The sequence below is a fragment of the Numenius arquata genome, chromosome 8 (genome assembly GCF_964106895.1).
Source record: "Numenius arquata chromosome 8, bNumArq3.hap1.1, whole genome shotgun sequence".
Classification (NCBI taxonomy): domain Eukaryota; kingdom Metazoa; phylum Chordata; class Aves; order Charadriiformes; family Scolopacidae; genus Numenius; species Numenius arquata.
The window spans coordinates 9798969-9823797 of NC_133583.1; the positions used below are offsets into that span (position 1 = coordinate 9798969).

The 24829-nt window shown below is 40.3% G+C and overlaps 1 protein-coding gene across 1 annotated transcript in view; it reads left to right on the forward strand.

Moving 5' to 3' along the window:
• FHIT (fragile histidine triad diadenosine triphosphatase) overlaps nucleotides 1-24516 on the forward strand; it is a 416321-nt gene extending 391805 nt beyond the window's left edge. The window contains exon 5 of the mRNA XM_074152418.1: nucleotides 24415-24516. Within this exon, the coding sequence (XP_074008519.1) occupies nucleotides 24415-24516 (102 nt within the window). The remainder of the gene's footprint in view (nucleotides 1-24414) is intronic.
• Nucleotides 24517-24829: the final 313 nt, after the last annotated feature.

Here is a 24829-nt window from a genome sequence, read left to right on the forward strand (position 1 = left end):
GTTTGTCCCAGTTGTTAAATCAGTGGTTATCAGACTACATGGTAATATATTCTCTTCTGACCCTTGTGTCTGCAAATGACCCTGCCAAAGCAATAGAGGCTCCTCAAGCACCAGAGCTAAAGGACCCTTTCACAGCCATAGCCTCAGGTGCTTTTGTATGTACTTTAAGCTATATAAGCATACTTGGAAAAAGTTCTTCAGTCTTTTCAGGGTCCCTCCTTATTTCCAAAACCAGTGGCTCATCTCAGAAATGCACGCAGCCCCTTTTTTTACTTGTTTTCTTTTTGCAGACTCTGCAACCACCCCGTGCTGCTTTGTACATAGTCTTGCCACTCTGGTAGAGGAGCCTTTGCTGTTGTTTCTACCATCTGGAGCAGGCTCTGTGTATCTTTCTGCCTCATCAACTCTCCATCTCTTCAACTTTTGTCTTTTTTTTAAAGTAGATTTTCTCATCTGCATATGCCTCTTAATTTTTTTTCTCACTCTTTTATTGGCCTTATGGCTCAGTGCCTTAATTTATTCATCATACAGTGTCTTTACACCACTGGTTTCTGTAATTTATACTGCGTACTGCCTGCATCCACTGCTTCGTTGTATTTAATTCTGTTCAGTGTTTGGGAATACATTTGGTATGAAAGGCAGTATATGATATAAAGTTGTATTATATTGTACAGAGATACAGCAGCATCTGCTGCTATATGTATAAATATTCTAACTTTGCAACACTTCAATAAAGGAGGTAATTTGGGCTAATTTTAAACAAAAATTCCTGTGATGTATAAAATGAATTTCAAAACAGAGCTTATGACCTATATGAGTAGGGGTTAATCTGCAGCACAAAGTTTATCAACTCTTGTTTCTCATATAAATATGTATTTGTGCATGTGTCTGTGTGTGTATATATATACTTTGTGTGTAATACAGTAGTGTTAAAAATCTCTGCTCTTGGAGCTATGTGATCAAAGGAAGTCACTGCTTTCTTTTGTGTTCCTTTGGTTCATGTTTTTGACAATTTTTAAAATTTGAGCTTTTACCAGGAGAGCTTTGCATCTGGCTGTCCTGGCTCACAGGAGTGCAAGCTTCTTTTTACATCTGCAGTTGTGTACTTGTGTGATGGCAGTTTGCTGTGGGCGTACCACCTGAGCTGCTCTGAACCTGAGTTGCTTGCCTCTTTGCGGGTAATCATAGAATTGGGTTGGAAGGGACCTTTAAGATCATCTAGTCCAACCATCAACCTAACTCTGATAAAAAAAACCATTACTAAATCATGTCACTAAGCGCTACGTCAGCCCGTCTTATAAATCCCTCCAGGGATGGTGCCTCAACCACTTCCCTAGGCAGCCTGTTCCAATGCTTAATAACCCTTTCAGTGTAAGAAATTTTTCCTAATGTCCAATCTGAACCTCCCCTGGCACAACTTGAGGCCATTTTCTCTTGTCCTGTTGCCTGTGACTTGGGAGAAGAGACCAACCCCTACCTCTCTCTCAAATCCAAAGTCCTCAAGTTAGAAGACAGATTTGAGAAAGGTATCTAATAAAACAAATACCTGTGGCTTTGTTTGTTCAAGTCAGAATTAAATTCAAAATTGGATTTGTAGAATTCTGATCAGTCAAATGACACTGCTAATAGTGTTCTGACCTCCCAGCTGTGCATTCCTGGGACTGAAAGTCTCCACCTTTTCAAACCTCTGGAAGCTCAGAGGTCTTCCCATACCTGCAGGATTGCACAACTTATGAATGCCTGATTCTGATCTAGTGGGTACCTTCTGCGAGCAGGGATACATGGATGGCTGTGCAGACTTTCTGGGACCAATCTGTGACCCAAAGTTGAGGCAATCAGGGAAACGCAGTTGAGCGTGGTTTCTGCTCGGGACCAGCAGTAGGACTCTCTCCCAGTACTATCCCACAATGGCAATCCCAAAGGCTTATGGCTATGGCTAAACATGACTCTATTTTAACGGTGAAACCAGTATCTGTTAATTCTGGGTTTTTTCAGTCATTTAATTTGGCATTCTTTGTCCAAGGTGTTGCTGTGAGAACTTCCTTCATAAACTGAACTAGACTAACAAAAGGCAACTATTTAAAGGAAATATTTTAAACATGAGGGTGTTGATAATAAAAAGAGTTCATCTGTGCAACAATATTACATTTGCTATTGTATTTGATTACTAATAAATACAGAGTATTCTTAGCAACAAGCGGAAAAAGGGAGGAAAAAAGTTTTGTATTAAATCAACTAAATGACGAAGTGAGTCAGCAGAGGCTGTTTTAGTATTCAGAATGCAAAATGTGCAGCTCATAGCCATGAAATTTACTGTACCTTTTATAAACATATTTTGATTGTAAATGTGTGTGAGATAAAAACGCTTGGTTTTTAGATCTAGATGGACAGCTAATTTTTTTTAAAAACTGTGACATTAATGGCTGGAACTGTAATGCCCCTGTTATTCAATCTTGAAAAAGTTTGCTTACAGTTCACTTCTAATGGCTCTTTCATACCATTATCAAATGACTGATAGTCATTGCAAGCATTTTAGCAGCCTTCAGATCTGTTATATTTTTAATTAAATTGGCTGTGAATTGCGTAAGTAGCAAAGGTTGACAAACTAGCACTCAGTGCAGCATCGCTGTTTCTTAGCGTAGCTGTCACAGGACATTCATGGTCTTGATTTCTTTAAACACTTTATGGTTCTTTTAATCTGTATCAGATGTTGACTTGGAACAGTAAGTAAACAGCTTTGGGGAGCAGGGTGGGATATTGCAGAAATACCCCGAGGTGCTCTGATGGAAGCAGCCTGGTTTAGAGTGCACGGAGCTGCCTGACCTGCATGTTGTAGGCAGAGGTGTGGTGGTTGTGGGTTTGTGGAGAATGTGGTATCTGTGCTTAAGGCTAACGGACTTGTTAGCATGCACGTGTACACTACACACACCATGCCCTACTTTATAGCTGGAAGATGTCAGTAAGGTCTCTTGAGCTTACTGTCAAACATGTTATTCGAACAACATCACCAGTCCCCCCAAGGAATTGCAGATGTCCCTTAGCCACTAGTAGGCTGGTACTGTGGCAGCTGCTTGCTTGCAGACAGGGGGATGAAAAATTAGAGGCCTTAACCTGTATTCTTTTGCCATCATTTATTTTAAAATATGTTCCTGTGAATACTGCCTTTGCTGTCATTGCCTCTTTATGGTTCTTTCTGCTAGGCCTTTCTTCTAGTTCCAAACAAGTAGAGCAACACTGCAAACATAGGAGGATGTGACTCTTATGTTAGGCTGATTTACAAAGTCTTATTCAAAACTGTCTTAGACCAAACTTTTTCAGCCTACCTGAAACTATGGGTACCATCATTGGGAAATACTGTGATTTTTAATAGATTAGTAAATGCTAAAGAAAAGAAACTAATATTTGGTACTTTGTGCAGGTGACCTAAGGATGAGAAATGTATGGGCAAATCTTGAAGGCTTTTTGGTCTGTCTTGACTTGGGCAAAACAGTATCAGAGGAAAAGGCCTGCGAAAAGAAATCCAGACTGGAGTCTGGTCTTCACATAAGAGGTCACCCTTCTTTTCCCATATGCTTCCTGTGTCCCTTTCTGTGCTGTGCAATGCAGCTTGCTTTCTAAGAATATTGTAACATATTCTTCTTGAAGAAACAAAAAGCTACAATTTTCAGGTCAAAGAGCACAGATTGATGTCTGTTATTTGCACTCTCACCTACTTTCACTGACAATAGCAAAGCACACCTTTGAGGGCTTCAGCACAGGAGGAACCCATGTCACCCCTCTAGCTCTTCTACCCACATGTGGTCTGAAAACCCTGTGGGCTGCTGGAATTAATGAGGAGTTACATATAGATGATGTCAACTGCTGCTGGTTTGTCTTGTTGCAGAACACAAGTCCAGTTCCAAATTAATTATTCAGGCTGCTCTCAATTCATACTATTTTTCCCTCTTTCAACGTTCTTCTTCCGATTGCCTGGGTTTTCAGCTCTTACCGTGCACACTATGTGCTTGTCGTGATGATGGTCTACTTAAATCAAAGTACTGTTGATGAAGCAAGAAGAAAATAAGGGATTCTGGAATGGGTTCAGCTTCACTGTGCATTCAGTGTTACAAACACTTAAAGCAATAGCTCTGCCACCATGTAGTAAAACTACATGTAGGTGGGAGCATCATGCAGCCTCTTTGTAGTCTAGAGGCTTTGTTTAGATTGAGCTGTCCATGTTCTTGAACTACATCCATTGCTGTATCTGAACAGGCCCAGGTCTTCATGTGCTCCTGGCAACCCTTCTGTCCCTTCCAGGGTGGACCTACACCCTTCATTTTGGTCCTCCTGGATGCTCTTTTTTCTTTTTTTTTTTTTTTTTTTTTTTTTTGCATTTCTGCTGTTACTCAGCCCTTCTATGTCGTGTCAGTTGGCACCCACAGTTTGACTGGGGCTTTGGTCAACGAACTGTGATATTTTCCCTACATGCTTCGCAGGCACCTGACCCGCTTCTCTGCTTTCATTGGGGTGGGTGGTGGGGTAAAAAGCACTTATTCCCCATTGACATGCTCTCCAGTGGCTCAGCCCAGGAAAAACAGCACTGGGGGAAAGCTCTTCAAAGAGCTACTGTCTCTCAGCTTTAAAGCGTCACCTGTCAACCCTAGGCCTGGCTCAGAACAGCAATGAAGTGCTGGAAAATTCAGGCATATGCAAACTTGTATGTCTCTGAAGAATACAGACGTTTGAATTTAAATTCAGCCTCTACAAAGGTTGGCTTCAGCCGATGGGGTCAGACCACTCCCTACGTCAGAAGGGTGGCAGTTTGTGCTTAAATGGATTAGCAGATATCCATATCCCCTTGTTAGCATTGCAATTACAAATCAGTATAACATAAAAGCTTGGTATAATTGTACTGGAAATGAAAAATATCTCTTTATGTTGCACGTTTCACAGCCACATTAGACTTGCAGAGCATTGTGGCAATGATTACTTTTCGCTGAGGGGGAGAGAAGAAGATAAATGACTTCTAAATCACCACATGACTCAGCCTGCAAGCTCTGAGTTTATTTGTAAGACATTTATCTCCTTGTATACTCACCAGGAAAAAAAATTATCATTTAATTAATAAACTTAATAGCCTGAGGTATTCTGATCAATAAAAAATAGTATGAGAGAACAGGGCCTGATGCAATGAAATATTGAGTTGTCTGCAGACAAACCCACGATTTTCTTTAAAACTGATCTTGCTCCTGCCTAATTAGTTAGGGGAAGCTGCATGGTAAGATGCATTGCTCAGCTGAAAATCAAACTGATAGGCCAGCCTGAACAAAAATTTGAAACGGCTCCTTGTGCCTTGGAACAATTTCCCCTTTATGTTTTCTCTCTATGACCTTTTGAGCTTTTTTCCCTGCTGGCACAGAGATGCTGAACTCTCTTCCACTGAAGCCAATGGGTGTTTTTCCACTGACTTTAGCAGACCTCAGCTGGGTTGAATTCTGCTGCTGATGGGGCCTGACTCGCTGCCTGTGCCTGTTATGACATTAGATCAAAGCCCCATTAGAGCTCTGCAAATCCAGAGTTACCATGCTGGCTCCAGGGCTTATCCTGGATAATGCCGAATAACCAACAGCAAGATGTGCCCTGGTCTCCTGTTACCAGTGGCTCAAATGTGAACAGCAGCGGCTGCCTGGCAGGACAGGGTTTGTTTGCTTTATTTGCAGCTCTGCGACAAGCCCTGTTATGATTTTACTCTTTGCTGAGGCAGCCAAGGGCTGATCTAATGCACAAGTTGTTGCTGGGGGAAATATGCAAATATATCATTTTTCATTTCATTCAATCTGTACTAAAAATGCATCCTTAAAGAAAAGACCTATGGATATTGGATACTTCCTTTATAGGCATGCAGAAATAGCAGAAATGTTTCATCTCAGTTTGTGTGTGGCAGCTTTATAGTGGCGGGTAGAAATGGAAGCAATACACCTCTTCTCACAGACAAATGCATCTAATTAACTCCACATGTCACTTCTGACATGAGTGCTAAATGGGGTATGGCTTTTAAATTTGAATATGCTTTTGACACGTTGTGTTAGAAGAAACAGTGCTGTGGAGACCATGACTTGATTGTGAATTGGTTCTTCTAAATTCATGCTTCCTACATTGAAAATGCCAGACCCTTCTCTGTTGTCCTCTGTTGTCTTGTTGGATGAAGTATCTTCTTCAGTCGTGTTAGATGTTGCACAGCATCTGGTTGGGCATCAGATTAAGTTTAAAGTGAGAGAAAAAGAACGTAATGGAGAATGGAAAAAACGCACGAAGGCAGGGAAGGATGGCCAGGATGGTGATGCATTTCCTTCAGTAGTATCAGATTATAGTCCTAACAAGTGTGCTGGCCTCAGTATAGTTGTGACTGAAACTGGGTATCTGGAGCAAAAAGGGGCACTCTCCCCACTTTCAATGGGGCACGTTTGATCCCTTTTGTTCTCACACTGCCTCTTTTTGAAGCTCCAAAGTAAGGTGGAAATATTAGAGTAGGTATTATTTACCTTATTGTTTCACAAATTCAGTGTAATTGTGAATGTGCCAATTATGATCTACTCCTAATTTATTCTGTGTTAATCATGATTCTGAGTTTACATGGAAAGCTGTCTTGTTTGGATGAATTCAGGCTCCTCCCTTTCTGTTTTGTTTTTGTCAACAGCAATTGTTACAGGTTTCCAGACTGTTATGTGAAACCTCACATTTTCCTGTGCTGAGTTCACAATTATGGAAGACCTGCAGACCCCAATTATCACAGTGGGTAAAGGGACATGCTAGTGAATAAAAACGATGCTTATGAGTAAACACTGCAAGACGTGGTCCTCCTTTGCTGGATGTCCTTTTACCCCTTAAGTATCATGCATATTTTCTATCTTGAGGCACAAGAATTCTAGAAATAATATTGTGTTCATTAGCCATAATTGCAACATCACAGTGGAAAAGTGATAACAGGAGAAGCTTCTGAAGATACCAGAGAAGGGATGCTTAGAATGAAGGACGTGTTTTCCTAAAATATGTCAGAATGTTTGATTTTTGAAGTAGCAGATAACATTTTCATGAAGAACTTAAACTAATTTGTCATAATCTTTCTCTAGTTTTTATCCCGCTCTGCGTGCAGTTTTCTGACTCACACTATGACTTAATTTCCCATTCTGTACTGTGCTCACTGCCATAATGCATGAGCATTCAGATGTTTTCACTCAATCACTTTAATTAAAGCAGGATTCCTTACCCTCCAATGTGGACAATGAGTAACACACAGCCAGCTATGCTTGTTAGGCTCAGAAGGTTTTTTTTTATTATTATTATATATGTGCCTACTGGTATTCAATGCAATCTCATTTTAGCATTTAAGCAAGTGATCAGCTTAAGTGAGTTCAAACAGATCTTAAGCATATGCTCAGTATTAGGAGAGAACTTAAATGCCCTGCTGAATGGGAGCATGAATCAGCTTCTGATTTACTGACAAAATTGCTATCTAGAGAAAATGTCCTTCCTTCCTAGACTCTTATTAGATGAGTTGGAGATAATAGCCTTTTCCTACTGGTGCCAAAATCGGCACAAGATCTGTCTTCATGTCGTAAGCAAAGGCTCAGTGCAGCAAGCTGGTACAAACTATTTTGCTTTCTTTAGGTTATTCTTAGCCTTTCCCTCTCCTGTTAATAATGAATGCACATGAAATTCTTCACAATGTTAATTTTCAGGAGGCTTTTTAGTTGTGAACTGGGACAATTTATTTTTTTTCTCAATAATGTATTGCACAGTATTTATCCAAACTTTTACTGATGCTCTAAAACCCCAGAGATGCATTGGAAGGATTGAAACTCTCAACTTGATCTGTGTCACAGAAATAATCCCTAACATGGTGTTTATAGCTTTCCTAATGTTCTCAAGGCTATCTCCTGAAACGTCTCCAGATTCTTGGCACTGTCATCTCAAGCAAACTTTAGAACTAAAACCAAAAAAAAACCAATGCATCAGTTCAGATAGCAGTGCCAGTAAGCTGTGATAGGAGGCAGTGAACTGCTACCCTGTCATCTCAGTCTGGCTGTAAGGCAGCTGATGAAGTCCTACCAGTGCTTTGCCAGAAGTAGGTTTGCCCTGGCTTGCTCTTGAGTCATGAGAAGGTGTAGAGAGAGGTCTGAAGGGTGCATTAGCCCAGGTGAAGCACCACGCAAAGGTTTGGCCCCGGATGTTTGCCCAGGGATAAAAGTGCCCACTTGGTGTAAAGAATTTCTCCCTGACCTGGCTGAGTGGACCAAAACCATTCCAGGAGTCCAGTGACATTTGACAAAGAGAATTAGTAGAATCAGACCTGAAACAGGTTTTGAAATAAGAAGAGATTCATGCATAAATGCAGTGTGGTATTGGTTATAAATGGAAGTAGTGGAAATAAGATGGTAGCAAAGAGTTTATTTTTAACTACTGTTTAGATTTTTCCAAAGTGTAGTACACTATAAAAACCAAGGGCTGGTAAAAATTCAGGTGAAGGTGAAATGTTACAATATTCAGTATTCTCTGAGAATTGATAGAATACTAGAGAGAAATGGTGTGATATGAAAAAACATTCTATCTGAAATGTTAGTTTATAATGTTAGCTAAATTAAGCACTTATTTATTATTAATATATGTTCTCATCTTACTGTCTTATTTAATTTTTTCTATTTGTCAGAATTTGCTATGGGGTGCCCTCAGTTTGAGTGGCAACAGTGAAAGGTTTATGCTCTGTAGTCTGCTGGCTGTTTTTGCCAACAAAGTAAACAGCACTTTAGATAAGATTTGGGCTTGCAGCTTTGCTTAATAAGAACATCATCTTTCAGGGCATGGATTTGCTTATGTAACCAAATAGGCCATGCATATCCCTATTTGTTATAAAATTAATACACAAAATAAACTCTATTTATGTAGCTGTATGGACAAGTTATATTATGTTTGTGTCCCTGTCTGTGTAACTTCATTATAATATTACTCAGTAGCTCAGAGAAGAAATGACAGTGAAGCTCTGTGGCATCATGTGGGTGCTTCAGATGGAGAAGAAAATCCAACAGTCCTGGTATGAGAAGGACTCATGTACTGTATCCCCACATGTCTTTCTACTGGTAATGCTCTCCTCTGCAGTAAGCTCTAGATGATTTGTACAGCACAAAATGCTTAGCTTTAAACTGAGGTTAAAATCAGTAAGGAATAGAACATAGGAGTTTGTACAGTGTGGTATTTGATGATAAAATTAAATTGGATGCTTATAAGAAGAAAAACAGCTATGCCATATTGATGCGTGGATGCTGTTATCTACGCATGTGTTCATTTTTCTTAATGCTAAAATAATGCTGCAAACACACACTGAAAATATAGTCAAATTTATAGTCTGTTCAAGAATGTTGCTCCTTTTACCACAATCATGGTGCAAAGCAAGAGCTTCCTCACCATGTTTCTCCATTAATGCAAGAATGATATTAAATTGCATTATGTCTTTTTATCAATTCACAGAAAATCATAGAACAGTTAAAGTTGGAAGGGACCTTAAAAATCATCTAGTTCCAAACCCCCTGCCATGGGCAGGGACATCTCCCCACTAGAGCAGGTTGCTCAAAGCCCCATCCAGCCTGGCCTTGAACACCTCCAGGGATGGGGCAGCCACAGCTTCTCTGGGCAACCTGTTCCAGTGTCCCACCGCCCTCACAGTAAAGAATTTCTTCCTAATATCTAATCTAAGTCTTCCCTCTTTCAGTTTAAAACCATTACCCCTTGTCCTATCGCTACACTCCCTGATAAAGAAAAAACAAGGAAAGCAAAAGGAAAGAGTCATGAGGTCCAACCATTGCCCTGCTTTGCAGATAGGGAAGCCATTGACCAGTCTCAAACTGTCTTGGAGGCATTTGATAACTCATTGAGATTGTGCAGTTAGGTATCTGTCATTCTACCCATGCTACATGATGCATAAGGTGTATTATACAAAAGTGTTCTTTATTTTACAATAGCTATTTGTGTAACTGTGTAGCGGCCAATAAGGCAGCGTGTTCTCCTTTCCTTCCAGGCCTATCGATAAACTTGCACATTTTCCAAGTTTGTTTTTTTTTAGTTCACACAGGTTAGAGTTACACTCATAGAGGTTTTCTTTCCTAATATAAAACATTCAACCAAAAAAAACATTCTTTAAAAGCATATTGATAAAAAATGTAAAACAAGTTTTAAAATTTGCTGATTGTAAATGCCTTTGTCTTTGGAGTGCCTCGTAGCAGATCATTTCCAAGTAATTATTATGTGAAAAATGTAGGACCTTTTTGGTTCATACATATATTGAAGAGATGCAAAGCCAATATAAAAAGAGTTTTAATTGGTTCGAGATAGTAGCAGAAAATAATTTTCCTTCATTTGTAGAATAAAAAAAAAAGGTATTCAGCTATTAAAATTGGGAAAGGAGTGCGTATTTCAGTACTGCAGTTACTCATGTGTGAAATACAGAAAAATGTTAATTGAGGTAGGCTTGTGAAGTGAAATTAGTTGCAAGTGGACTGTAGATGAGCAAAGGGATTCTTAGGATGTTGCACCTCAGCCATACTTTGAGGTTAATTCATTAAAGATAATTGCAATGCTAAATAGTTTCCTATAAGGAATTGCTGCTACAGTGGTCTAACGCTTTTAGTCTGATTGAATCAAATGCTAATTACTAATATTCAGATTTATGTTATGCTTATTTATGTACTGGCCACCCTGATTACTTCCTTGACTGCTGGTAATCTTTTCTGTCAAGGGTGACAGCCCTTCAGTCACCTGGAAATAAGGACTTGACTGAGGGGAACTTCAGCAAGAGGAACTGCCTGTTCCTGTCCTTGTCTCCTTATTCGTAAAGTCTGTGTTAAAAATAGGAGCAGTTGAGCAGTCTTTCAGAGTTTCATAGCTGATTAAATCCTCATCAATAACTCTAGAGTAAACGCAAAGTATTTGGTGTGGTTCGCTGAGTGGACTTGACAACACTTATGTACCACTGTACCCAAAACTCAATCAAATGGGCTCTTGGCATGGATGTAACTTTTGGGCTTGCAGCCCAAATACCCAAATTGTGGTCTGGGTGCCTTTGGGACCTTGTTGGACTCCAGTCAGCAAGACAGATCCATGGTTCTTGGGAGCAGGGAAAGGAGATCTGGTATTCCTGGCTCTGCCACATCTCCCACCAGGCAGAGGCCATTTGGTGTGGTTGGACACAATATCCCTGCCCTCATCCAGGAGAAAGGCAAACCAAACAATACAGGATACATTCTTCATCGTAAGAGCAGAATACCAATGTAAGATGGACAGAAGTGAAAAGAAATGTTGTTTTACATCAGAAAACCAAATAAAAATCTATAGACTGTTACAGATTTCTTTTGCTTTCCTTTATTTATTAATGTGATGTAAGTGTCCTCTGCATCTATTTACTCTTTCTTGGGGTCTCAGGCTTGCATATTTCATTTGCCCAGATGGCCTGCATCACTTTGTGAAGGATGATCTCTCTGTGCTGAAAAGGTATGTGTGCCAGGTCCCATGCATGTTATGACTTATTTATTGCCTCCCTGGCGACATGCTGTCGCCAACAGGCATATAATTAGAATAGCTCAGGCTGAAGACCTGTGGAAAGTCTGAGTACCTTCATAATCGGCCAGTGAGTGCTCTAGGTTTGGTCTTGAATCCTCTATTATTTCCACTATCGGAAGCTCAAGTTTCTTTCTTCAGTGATGTATTTATCTTTTATTCTTATAAAAAGAGGAAATCCTTGCATTTTGGATCTCTTCTCATTTGTATTGACTTACTTAATGACTTGTTATTAGAAACAGCCAGCTTTTGCTTTTAGAGAAACTTCCAGTCATTTAAACAGAACAGCAGTGTCTCTTTCTTCTGGCGCTCCCATCCTGTATAGAAAGAGAAAAAGCAAAAGGAAAAAGTGAAAAGTAAGAATAGGAGAAAAATGTTACCAGAAACAGCTAAGCCAACAGCATAATCTGCAAGTCCTGTGCATACTGTTATGATATCTGAAACATAATTATCAAGCTTAAGTTAATTAGACTAATGCTTAGAAAATCTGGCATGGCAGATTGTGGTAAGTAATTATATATACCGATTAAAAGATGTAATACACAGTGAGCAAAGGCAAAAAGAAAACTCCATTTGATACAGCCAGTGAACATAGACAATTAAGAAGTCAAGTAGATGAGCACTGACAAAGATACTGAACTTTGTGGAAGATGACGGGCAAGATGCCAATTTTCCAGTGAAACAGATTTTACATAGTATCAGTTAAACTTTTGTTTTATGAAAATCCATGCTACTGTTTCCTAACTGGAATATATGAAGGGCCACTTGCTTTTTGCATTACGATTAGTTGACACGAATACAAGGGTATGTGTAAACAAGAATGTGACATTAGAGTACTAGTTTACATATATATAGAAGTTGTGTAAATGGCTTTTCTTAAAAGCAATTCACAAGATGTCATATGAGAAATAAAGCTGTGAAGACAGTGTCTTCTGCAATTAAATGTCATGTAATAATGCTTACGGGTCAGAATGAATGAGGAGAGCTTGTGCGCCTTTGTACAATTCAATACAGGCTAAACACTAGAAACGCAGACTTGAGAACATTATATTTTTTGTGGATTTTGCTTGAAGGCTAGTTTAAAAAAAAAAAAAAAAAAAAGACCAGACCTAAAGAAAGGAGAGAAAAATCTAGCAGTAGACCTTCTATGGAAGAAGTTCTGGTTGCAAGGTACCTTGCTCTGACTTCAAATTGTGTCTGAATGAATACAATTATTTTGCAAGTCCTACACAAAGTGTGTGTCTGTATAACCTGTTCCCCAATCAACCCCCTCCTGAAGAATGAGTGGGAAACCTGCAAATTCCTAGTCTGGCAAATTGAGATGAAGCAAGCCCATGTTAGATCCATTCTCACAGCATTTAATCCACAAGTATTTGACTGAGCTTCTGGAGTAATGTACAACCTCTTCTCACCCGAGTCATGTGTTTTATTCATATCTGCTGAAAATTGCTTTCATTTCTGTTGATCTCATTGTTTCCTAATGCATGAACAGACTGATTGAACTTAAAGCAAACTAAATTACTTTTTGTCTCTCAAAACTGGGAATGTTTGGGTTTATTTTCCCATCTTCATAGACTTCCTACCCTCCATCCCCCCCCATGTTCACGTGATCACCCCATCCATGCAGTGTAGGATTTTCTGGAGCTCTGAACCATGTTCTCTGAGATACCATGAGAGAAGGTGGTGATCTGCTGCTGGAGTATCATCACTGGAACAGAACTTACAAAAATACTGCAAACAAAAAAAGTTTCTGTGACTTTTCCAGATGAATATTTCCAAAATGTCTGTGCTCAAAGGTTTGAATATTAATTCTGTCTAAAAGCAATGATACTAAAGTCTACATATTAAATAATAATTGTTATGCAAATGCTATCAATTCATGATTCCTATATAGAAACATGGGGATGTCTGGGAGGCTGTAGCATGGGCGATGGCAACTGTTTTTTTCCTAGGCAGTTTAATAAGATTTTCAATATATTTTCATCAAAAACACCTTCCTACTAGTAGAAGCTATCAGCCTTAATTAACTGCAAAATCTATCCAGCTAAAATTAATTCTCCCCAAATTCACAGTCCCTTCACTGAAATTAATTGCAGAATATTGTGTTCCCAGGCTATTATGCCATCCCTGTTCTTCAGTGTGGGCATTATGTGGGTAAAACTGTGGTCTTGTATCCCAGAAAAAGAATTTGAACATAAGGCAAACACTGCAGGTTGGAAGAGGAGTAAATAGATTCTTCCTCTTTCAGGAAGCTTGTGCCCCTGCCCTTTGAAAAAGCCCCTGTTATCCCAGTCTGAGTTTCAGCAAGTAAATAAGGGCTCCTGTATTGGGCCCCTTGTCTGTGACTTTTTGTTCTCATTTGATTTAGTGTATGAGTTAAGAGGTTCATCTGCAGGATGAAGGAGCCTGGTTGAACGATATCAAACTGTTCATCACTTTTCCTTCTCTTCCCTCTGGGTATTCCCATTAATGCTGCGAAGGCAGTGCAGCAGGGACCTCTTGCACAGCTTACGCCACTTGTGCCCATCCGTTCCAAGCAGAATCTTAGACCCATATTATTACTTTATTTATATATATTATTATATGTTAGCCATGTTCTGCTATGGGTAAAAAACCTTTGTGAAGGTTGTATAATAGAAAAAAAAAAAATTAGGTAAACTTCCATGTGATGTCCCTTAAGGGAACTTCTTAAATAAGTTTTATGGCAATATTAATTGACTGGAAAAACTGGAAGAGGTTATTGACCATCTGAAATTTCCAATTCTGCTCTCATGTCTGGGTCTAGAGCCATCTACTGCCATTATAACATCAAGAAGTGCAAGCCTCCGCTGGGTTTTATAAATATTCTAGACATTGAAGATATTTTTTCCCTTTACTGCTAGTTTAAGAGATGAATTTGCAGACTCTGGGGCATTTGCCCTTGACAAAGCTTGTCTGGTTCTTATGCCACTAGGTCAGTGGAATATCAATAGATTCTTAATGCAGTCTGTCTTTTAGAGTTTCTTTCATTTCTCAGAGCAAGAGTAAATGTCATTCATATTGGCAGGTTATAATGGGAACATTGAGATACTAATTTTTAAAAATATACACAGCTGCTTTTAAATAGTCTCCGTCTCCCTCTTGTGTGTCTTCAGTATGTCTATAGCAATTACAAGGTTAGATATCCCTTAAGATGCTGGAAAAGGTCATTTTGTTGTCTTTTCTGCCCCATGCCTCAGTGAAATATTCATGGTATGGCTCAGGTATCAGGATTGGGTTTAATGTTTCGTTGCATTGCCATCTGTTTTGTTGTTGCAGTTGTTGTTGTTTTTTCCCTTGGTGAGGGGTGAGAGAGCATGGAGGCAGCGGTGAGGGATGCTGGCATATGGGTCTGGGTCTGATATAAAAGATGAGCACTGAATCTGCAGGAATGGAGTAGCTTCTCTGATCTGAGCTGTTTTCTTTTTAACGTTAAAAGTCTTCCTTGTGAAAATCTGCCATTATGCCTGTAGATCATCAGTGGTAGATAGTCTCCATGTCTCCTCAAAGGCTATGAAGCCACATTAAAGTAAGCTTTTACATTATATGTAAAGTTCATTCATATAACTTAGAGCAGGCATTGAAATAAAGCTCCTCACTGAGACAAATGGCATTAATAAGTTCCAAGGACATATTCAGTAGAGTTTTCCAGAGTATTGTGGTTGCTCAGTGGCAAAGGGCAGCACAGAGAAAGGCTAAACCTGCAAGCGGTGCTCTGCTGCAGCTGCCTGAGTCCCTTGACCACAGCCACCCCCAACTGCCCAGCTGGTGGTGGCACTACTCCTCGGCCACCGGACCTAGGGACAACCATGGTAACGCAGAGACCCAACATGGAGAACATCTCACAGGAGGGGCAGAGTGGGATTCTCTACAGTGGGTTTCTCGTAGATGAGTTTTAAGCTTTCTTGTGACTTTATTTTTACTGTAATGAGAGTGTTCAGCCCATAACATTTCACCAGGATTTTTCAAATCCTTTTTGATCATCTTGCTCTTTTTCAGCATTTCCCTCTTACTGCTGTTGATTTAAATGTCATGACATTTTAAACATGACTTATTATAACAAAACAGTATATAAAACAATATGCTGCATAATAAATGCAGCTGTATTTTTTGGAGTGAATGTTAAATGAGAGCAATTTATTTCTCAACCTATTTTAGTACCTACTTACTAGAGGGTATTGGCTGCTTAAATCCCAGGGAGGCAATCTCAGAGGTGAGGCACTCTTGAGCGTGCAAGGCTGAAAGCTAAAGAAGTATTTGAGGGATGTCTGGGGGGAAAGGCTGTCCCAGGGATGTAGCTGCATCCAGGAGTACCATGATCCTGACCGCTGCAGGGAAAGCAGACAGGACCATCCTGGGAAAGTCTGTTGGCAGGTGAGGGGTCCCCTGAGAAGCACACACAAAAGCAGGCTTGAAACCCCAGTGGTTTGCTTCAAGCATGCGGCATGTGTCATTCTTGACATCTGAAGTCTCCTTAAAATCCTCCTACAGTCAGTGGAGAGAGTGACTCAGAGTATGAGTTACTCCAGGACACATTGACTGTTTTCTTCTTGATTTCAGTGTTGGTGGGGTGGGGATATGTTCAATAGGAATAAACGAATTCCCCAGAGAAGAAGAAATCTGCTCTCTGCTCTGGCCATTCTGGGCTCTTCCTGCAGCTCTGAGACGTGATGAGGAGGGTGAAGCTCCCCCCAGGACATGGGTACACACTCATGTCTGCCTGCACACTCAACCAGCTCTGTGCCAATGCCATGGGATCTGCAGCTGATTTCCTTTGTGCTGGTAGAAAAATACAAAGAAAATAAATAAACCAAATCAACCTCCCTAATGCATGTGTCTTCCTTAGCCTGTTATGAATCTTATTGACTGTGCTCGGAGTATGGCAAATATTTGTCTAAAGTAAGAAGATTAGCAGGGGAAGTTCTGACTTTGAAACTCCCTGCGTCAGGAGCCAGAATACATCAGCCTGATACAGGCACCTCGAGGTTATCTCTGCTCTTGGAGTGGGACACGCACATCGCTCTGCAGCTCTGACCTTTTGGGAAAAGGCTTTCAGTCAAGTAATACATGCACCTGCATGAGATTTTTGAATCACTGACTCTATCCTTGATTAAAGTGCTTTTCCTTGATTAAAAATAGCCTTTTTCCAAATGAGTAATGTTGCATGGCAGGCTGTGCACACAGGATAACGTTTCCTCCAACATTATCACATTGATGACATTGCCATTTCTTACCCAGGTCTCTCTGCCACACATTTTTCTTGTGTAGGCAGCCCTCTCTAGCAAACACCATTAGGAAGCTCCCCACAATCATCTACCCTTTCTTCCTAGGCGAGGAAGACTGCAGAGGTGTTTATAACATTATCTGCTAACTAGGAGGATAATGGGCACAGTGAAAATGTATCCAAACACCTTTATAGATTGTTGCCTTGATTCATATCAGATTGTAAATAGCAGTTCTCCAAGTCTTTGGCAGGACTTCCTACCCCAGTGGATATTCCTTCAAGTATCTCCTTTGTAATGTGTTCACTTTCCAAGAATTTTATCTCAGTTGGAGCCAAACTGGAAGTCTGTCAAGATTTGAGCTCTTCAGAGTGCAATCTACATATTTCACCGAATGTATTTTATACAACTGTTGTTCTGCTTGTGGGCTTACTTGTCTTTTATACTTTCAAAGCAAATTTCTTAGGATGCTTTTTATATTTATTCTTATTCTTATATGCAGAATTGTTAGAAAGTAGAGTTTGGAGAGTTTATTTTAGCAAAGCACTTAAACATATATGCTTAAGGGTTTTACTTAAAGGTTAAGTGCATTTCCACAAAAATCTCTTCGTCTAAGTGCTTTGCTAAAATGGGTGCAGTTACTCATATATCCATGTGAAGTGTGAGGTTCAAGTCTTTCCCCAAAGCACAACAACAGAACTAAAAAAAAATAAAAAATCCGTAGTCACTATGACAGTCAATAGGAGAAAAAACGCCACCACTCTAAAACACAGCTTTGATAAACTGAGATTTCTAATGGAATATATGCTTTTTAGGAATAATATCATCAGCTGTGAGGTAGTAGTGTATTTCATGTGGAAGTGGTAAAGTAATTGCAGAAGGATTTTCCAGTAGATAGTTAAAATATTGTATTGCATATAGAATGCGAGCAACTTGGGCTTCTTCTCAATCTCCTTAAATAACTCAGATTTAATGCAGCAAGCAAAAAGCACCCCAAAACCAGGGATTTCTGATTCATGCAAATGCAGATATTGGTATGATATAGAATCTTAAGTAAAGTCAGCAGATGAGAAAATTATAGGATGTGTTTTTTTTCTGCAGTGTTCACTGTAAGTTAGAGCAATTAAATTACAGCACTCTTGTAGCTGTAATTAAATATGGAAATGGACCCAGAGATGCGGAAAGCACTGAAATGCCTGGTCTGGGAGCAATGGTAAAGGCAGCTCAGAAATGGGTCCTGATTCCTCGGCAGATGATGGGGGGCAGCCGATGGGGGGCAGCCAGGCCTCTTGCACCGTATTAACACACTATGTTGTAGGTGGTCAAGGGAGAGCATGTCACTCTTCTCTGCCTGTGTTTTTGCCTTTCCTGGGCTCCTGCCTGGAGCAGTTGTAGGGGGGTATACCGAGCTGGGGCATACCCAGGGCTGGGAGCTCCTGTGATGATTACTCCCAGGTAGGTAAAACAGGATTTAGGGCTATGTTGCGTCCAAGCAACAATACTAAGCGTCCCCAAGAAGCTGCACTGTGTTTCATTCACTATTCTTGCATTTTACATCGCTAGTTAAGTTCAGACTCGAACCACAACTGAAGGCAAATGGGACAGAGACAGGAGCCATAGACTGGCAAAGGAGGCTACCCACCAAAAAGCTTATATTCCCTTCAGTAAGACAGCAGAGGGTGAGGAAAGGATATAACACAGCAGAAGCTACAGAAAATAGCAGTAAACATCACATTTAATTATACTGGGGGGGGGGGTGGAGGTGGAAATGAAATCTTACTATGAGGATATAAGCTAAATATAAAGAGAAGTGAAAGGAAAGAAAGCACTAGGGGAAAAGAGCAAGGAGGACAAGACCAGGGAGAAGAGGGCAAAGGAGGTAATTCAGGAATTAAGTTGATGTAAAGGCAGTACAAGAGGAATCACAGGTGGCTGGAAGTCACCACCAGGACCAGGAGGAGGTCCTTAGTATCACCAAAGGGCTGAGGAGCCATAGCCAGCTCAGTCCCTAAGTTTTTCCCCTCATGGTGGGATGCTCAGGATGAAGCCCCAGTACCTCTGCTTGGTGCAGTGCAAGAATGGGGGCAGGGATATGCTGTGAGTGTGTGTTCATCACACAGCTCTGGGTCCATAAGGGAGTTGGAGGAAGGGGTGCATGTAGCAGCCCTGGGATCATTTTTGTCTCCAATCTCTAGAAAAGGGTTGCCACTGCAGAGAGGAGATAAGACTTTCAGCCTCCTCATGGTTCACCTGTTAATCTGATGCTGAAATATCACTCCACACATTTTACCCAAGTGTGGGAATTAAGTATGGAAAAGATGCCTGGTATCTCAAGGTGTATTGGTAATAACAAACACCACCAGCTGAGTAATACATAGTATCTGAGCCAACCTGCTGGAAAAAAATTTGTTTTGTTTCATATTTTGTTAGCTGCTGGTTTTGAGAATATATCTTATAATCACTGAAACAGATGAGGTTTGTTGTATTGCAGCAGTTTGGCATAATTACTCTCCTTCACTATGATCCTTCTTTTAGTTAAATGCATTGGAGGTTATAAACTCTTAACTATCAACAGTAAATATTCATGGAGAGTGAGAACAGTGCTAACTACCACAAAAGCTTTTTTTCCCCAATGCTTTTGGCTAGTGCTCTGTATTAACACAGGTTGCTTTTCTGTTGGTGTTACGGCATAAGGAGAACAGGCCATAATATAGATGTCACTTCAAACAATAGCCAGTCCTAGACCCAGGTCCCCTATAGTCTACTGCATTGAGAATTCTGGGCTCCTTCACAAAGGACAAGAAGGAGAGGTTCCCCAATGCGAATGTGTTATAAAACAATATTGTGTTTCCCTTAAGAATTGCTGTGATAAAAACGTAGACCATCCTGCAGCACTAAGAACTTTAATAAAATAACATAAAGCACAGCTGTCAAGTCTGCCAGAATCTCACACTGGGAGACATGAGTGAGAAAATGAACGCTTTTCACAAGCAGAAATATTCAAAGAGCTTCACTGTTTACAAGTAATCAAGACTGACAGTCATAGATTATTGGTGGAAGAGCATTTTCTGCTTGAGGTGAAAGAAGAGGATAATTTATCAGGAAGCCCAAGAAGTCAGACATCAGTAATGATCTGCTTGAGGAAGGGCATATCTTAGAAATAGTGCATTTATTTGTACTGCAAGGCAAGAAGATGTACTAAGTTATAAACAAGAGTCTTAGTGCTTGAAGAATGTTGAGCAGATACAGTGTGTAATTTGCTGGGCAACTGCGATTAGAGAATTGACTAATGTGTGTCTTGGTGCTTGTTCAGAATATTAAAAGAAGTAGTTAGCATAATAGAGATTGTCTAGAAGAAATGTTCATGTTCTCCCATCCTATCCTCTCCTTTCGGAGTTATCTGAGCTACACTAATCTGGTTGTTTACCTTTCTGTTTATGCTTGCACTTCTGAGACACTCCTGTAACACAACAACAGGTTTGCATTTGGCTTCAGAGAATTTGAGGCTTTCTGAGTTTTGCAGTATCTGGGGTGGTGCTTTTGTATCACCTTTCTGTTATGAAAACAGGCAAAGTACCAGCAGTTTTAAAATGGCAAGTAGCTTGGAGCTCTACAGAAAAGGTTTTATAGACTGCCATCTGCCCTAATCTCCTAGTTCTTCTTTCTTTCACTTTGTGCATTGTATATTTTAGTCTGTATTTGAGCAACTTTTGCCAACGTTATCATAACATTACTGAGAATAGGTTGTGCTTCCCCCGGCAGTGGCCCTGTCACACCATGGGTGTCCCTGGAAGACCCTGAGCAAAATAAATCCCCTTTTCTTCAGGGTTTTGCAGAGAAGTAACTCTTGTAACTTCACTATGTGCTATTTAATCTCACTTGAAATAACAGTTGTTTATCACAACTGGAAACACACGTTTGCTTGGGAAGGGATTCTGAAGGTGAGCGGTTTCTTCTGGAAGTGTTCACTCCAAAAATTAGGGACCTTTGGGTAATATGGAAGCCCTGTCCCAGGAACCATAGAGAAAGTAGCAAAAGTATTTTTTGAAAGAATGTGAATCAGTCAGTCTCCACCTCTATTCAGATTGGCCAGGGAAATCTGGGCAAAACATCTCTGAGAAAATCATGTCAGGCAGATGGTGTGGGACTCCGGATAAGGTATTTTTATGTTTTTTTTCAGAGTTTGCACAAGTAGAATTGTTCTACAGAAAGTATCACAGACTTCAAGCTAGTCTGTGTTTGAATATCTCTATCTGAGTAAGGATGTCAGCTCAAGTTCTCCAGCTTTTTCTGTCTGACTGGGGAAAAAAAGGGGGAAATCACTAGTTTTTGCAGATGGATAGCTGGCAAATAGAGGTATTTTTTTCCTTCACTTTGAGCAGAATCCTGGAGTGTTCTCTAGGTGCAGGAGAGCATTGCTTTGCCTGTATAATCCCAACTTTATCAGTAGTGTGTCAGATGTTTGTAAAGATGCACAGCTGAGACTTGCATGTGTGAATATGAATACACTCCAAGACACAGAAGTCCCTTAGAAACATGTGTGTTACGTTTGTTTCCCACATGAATTCTAAATCAATACAATTTAATACTGAAATATGTATGTACTTCTTCCCTTAAAGGAGCTTCCCAACTCAGCCAAAATACTATGGAGACTGTCTTAGCCTCTTTATTTTTTTTAAAAAAAAAAGTAGCTGTTCCTTACTGGGGCCCTCATATGAAGATCTGAATCTGGTTGAAAAGTACTTTACATGAGAACACATGAAATACCCAGATGAGACCCAACCCACCCATGATCCATTGAAGACCACCAACAGATGCTAAGAAAAGATTTGAAGAATGTGACAGATGCACAGATGCTCCTGGATTGCTCTCCAGCTCCATTAATTTGTGGCATGCAGAATCCATGAAATAGAGGTGGTATCAGCAGCCCTTAACTTATTTGTGTTCCACTTATTGGTACTGTTGATCTTGAATCTGTGTAACGTTTTGCATCCAGAACATCCTCCAGCAAGGTTATCCATAATTTAAGTATTGTGCTTTAAAGTGGCTATCTATATGGTTTGGCTTGTACTGCAGCTGCAATATGGTGGTAGCACAGAAGCATAGGCAGCTGCCAGAGATAGTTTTCCAAATCTCCATGGTGATGGTTCGCTAATACCAGAAACTGGGTGGCATTGGGCTGATAATTGCATATTGCTCTTCAGAAATTACTGACCCAGCAAGAGGTTTGAACACAGAACAGGCCTGGGATCCTCTTTGGGTAGATATAGTAATTTTATACTTAAATAATATTCAACTATAAGTCAGTTGAACAATGAATACATTGGCCATGATTTACCACCACAGTCCATTGTTTGTCCTGCCCAGTGTGTCCGCAAAACGTGGATATGTCTTTTCAGTATGAGCAGTGCACGGGTGCCTGCCATGGCAGAGCACGGTAAGGCTGTGGTGAGCGCTTTTGTGCCAGGCTGGGGCTTGCTGTGTGGTACTGCGGGCTGTGTACCAGGAGCTGGGCTGCTAAGTAGGTTGGGTTTCCAGACAAGTTCCAGAATTCATTGCTACTCCTCATATATCTGTTTTAACCTTAAGCCAAAGATTGATTATTTTTAAAGGTTAGCAAAAGAAACCCTCTACTTTTCCAGCTTTGAGAAGTCACCATGGGCTGCAACTTCACGCAGTTCTAATTTAGACAACAACAACAGCCACTTCAGGATATGCCTCCTTATTACTGTTCACTTCAGTTTCTTTGAGCAGGGAAAATAAAAATAAAAACTACAAGTCAAATCCTCATTTTATTAGTCTCCTCCTGGAGTTAGCTCTCACTTGGATTGTGCAGAAACAGGATAGCAAGGGAGAAGAGCAGCCAAATCACGTCACTAAAAGCACTTCTTGCAGGTTAAAAAAGGAGACCTTGAGGAACAGGGGCTGCCCTCTCTTGCCTTCTGGCTGTTGCCTGCTGTATCTCCTGCTGATGCCAGGTCGAATGAGCAAGACACTGCTTTTTTAGAAAAACAGCTCACACCTCAGATAGACAATTGATTTACCACCACTTGTCTTGTCTTGGTGCATTCTCTTGTGAAGCGTAAGTGCTCGGAGTCCATGGAAAGTACAGGATGATGTGTGCTGTTTCCTATAACTCCTTCAATGCCAGCTCAGCTTGGGTACCTATACACTGTATAGGTACAGTGTGTACAGTGGGTGAGAGCAGGCACTTGGACACAAAGAATGCATGTTGACAGTCTGTACGCTGTACCAGTTCCTGGCTTTTAAATCTTGCTCTATAATTCTGTAGCATTATTACAAGATGGATTTATAACACTCCTGGAGCTAATGTAACAATGAAGATTAGTCCTCTACTAGTCGAACAGTAATACACTTTAATTTGCCTACAGCTACTGTATTGTATTGGCATGAAAGGCAAACGCTTTCTAATGCTGCTTCATCTGCTGAGGAGGAAGAAATCTGTGCTGCAGAATATAAAACTACATAGGACTATAGCTGGCAGCAAAATTCAGAGTAGAAGAAACACAACACAAATATAAAAGTATTTGTGAGTTGGATGTATGCTAACAATCCTAGTTTATTGCTAAACATGTCATATACCATAATACGGTTTGCTTGGCAGTTTCAATATTGCTTCATCTTTGTTTTTTCACTGCTTCATCTTCTGTACTAAAACTTGTCCAGGAATAAAAGGTGTAAAGGTGTTTCCAACTTTGTTTGTGACATTAACAAAAAGTTGGTATTATATGTTCCTCAGAAGCACTGATGCTTTTAATATAATCTGGGCCGTGATACCTAGAGATACACTGGAAATCTCAATATTTAAGCCATTAATGCAAATGTTTCCACTATCTGTTGTAAGTGTAATCTTCCCTTGAGGAGTGCCAGGAATTCTTTGACTGGACATGTGTACAAATAGTCACTCAAGTGCTGGCACGTTCTATTTACCAGTAAATCATCAATGAGCTATAATTATACTTAAAATAACAGGTTTTGTTTCTAGACCAGGGATGCGTCTCACTTTCAACAAGAGCAAGGAAGGACTAACAACTTCCATGCAGGGAGAGAATGTATCTCTTCTGAAAACTACTGATATAAACTGCCAGTGGGAAACAGCTGCAACAGGGCCTTATTATCACAGTAGGTCTTTGATGGGAAAGGTGGCCCATGGGCAGAAGAAAAGCCAGAGAGAAAATTTTACATGAATTACTGACAAGGTGTTGAGGCAGCTTCTGCCCAGCTCACTCCATGCACGTAATGGGCACTTCAAAATACCTGAGTGTGTTTGTTATCCTGTTACCTACCAGCTTTGCATCAAAGACTCACAAGGTATCTGACCATGAACGCACAAAGGTGAATTCTGTCGCTGCCTGTCAATCACCCTGGCACCTTGCGTTATCATCATAAATCCATCAGAGCCAGTTACCACTCTAAACCAGTAACCTTCACCCTTCATCACCAGGTCCCTCCGTCCCATGGACACATGGAATAGATAGATTAGTTGCATACAGGAATGCCCTAAATTTGACAATAAAACTGTAAAAAAATATCAACAAGCCTTTTTTTTTTTTGTTCTTCCTTCCTCAAGTTGCAACAACACGACAAAGAGGATTCCTCTGACAAGTGGAGGACAGAAGAAGAAATGGCAGCTGAGGCAGCAATTCTGAAGAAGTATTTTCAGGAAAATTAAAGGTAATGATTTACACCTTAACTTACTCCTGCAACACTTAAAACTGTTCAGTCCCCCATAGGATTCTTAAGGACAGAGGGGAGAATATGTAGAATGGAACAAAAGAAATGAAAGCTCTTAGGTTTGTCTTGTTTTCCAAAACCACACAGCACTCCAACAGTGGCTGAAATAACACAGTTCTTGAACAAATCGGGACCATCCTAGAGCATTTAGTTTCCAGACAGCAAAAAAGAAGATATCTGGAAATCAGAGTCAGATGCAATTACTTCAGAGGGATGTCTAACCTAACATATCCTCCCTGTGTTTTTAGAGC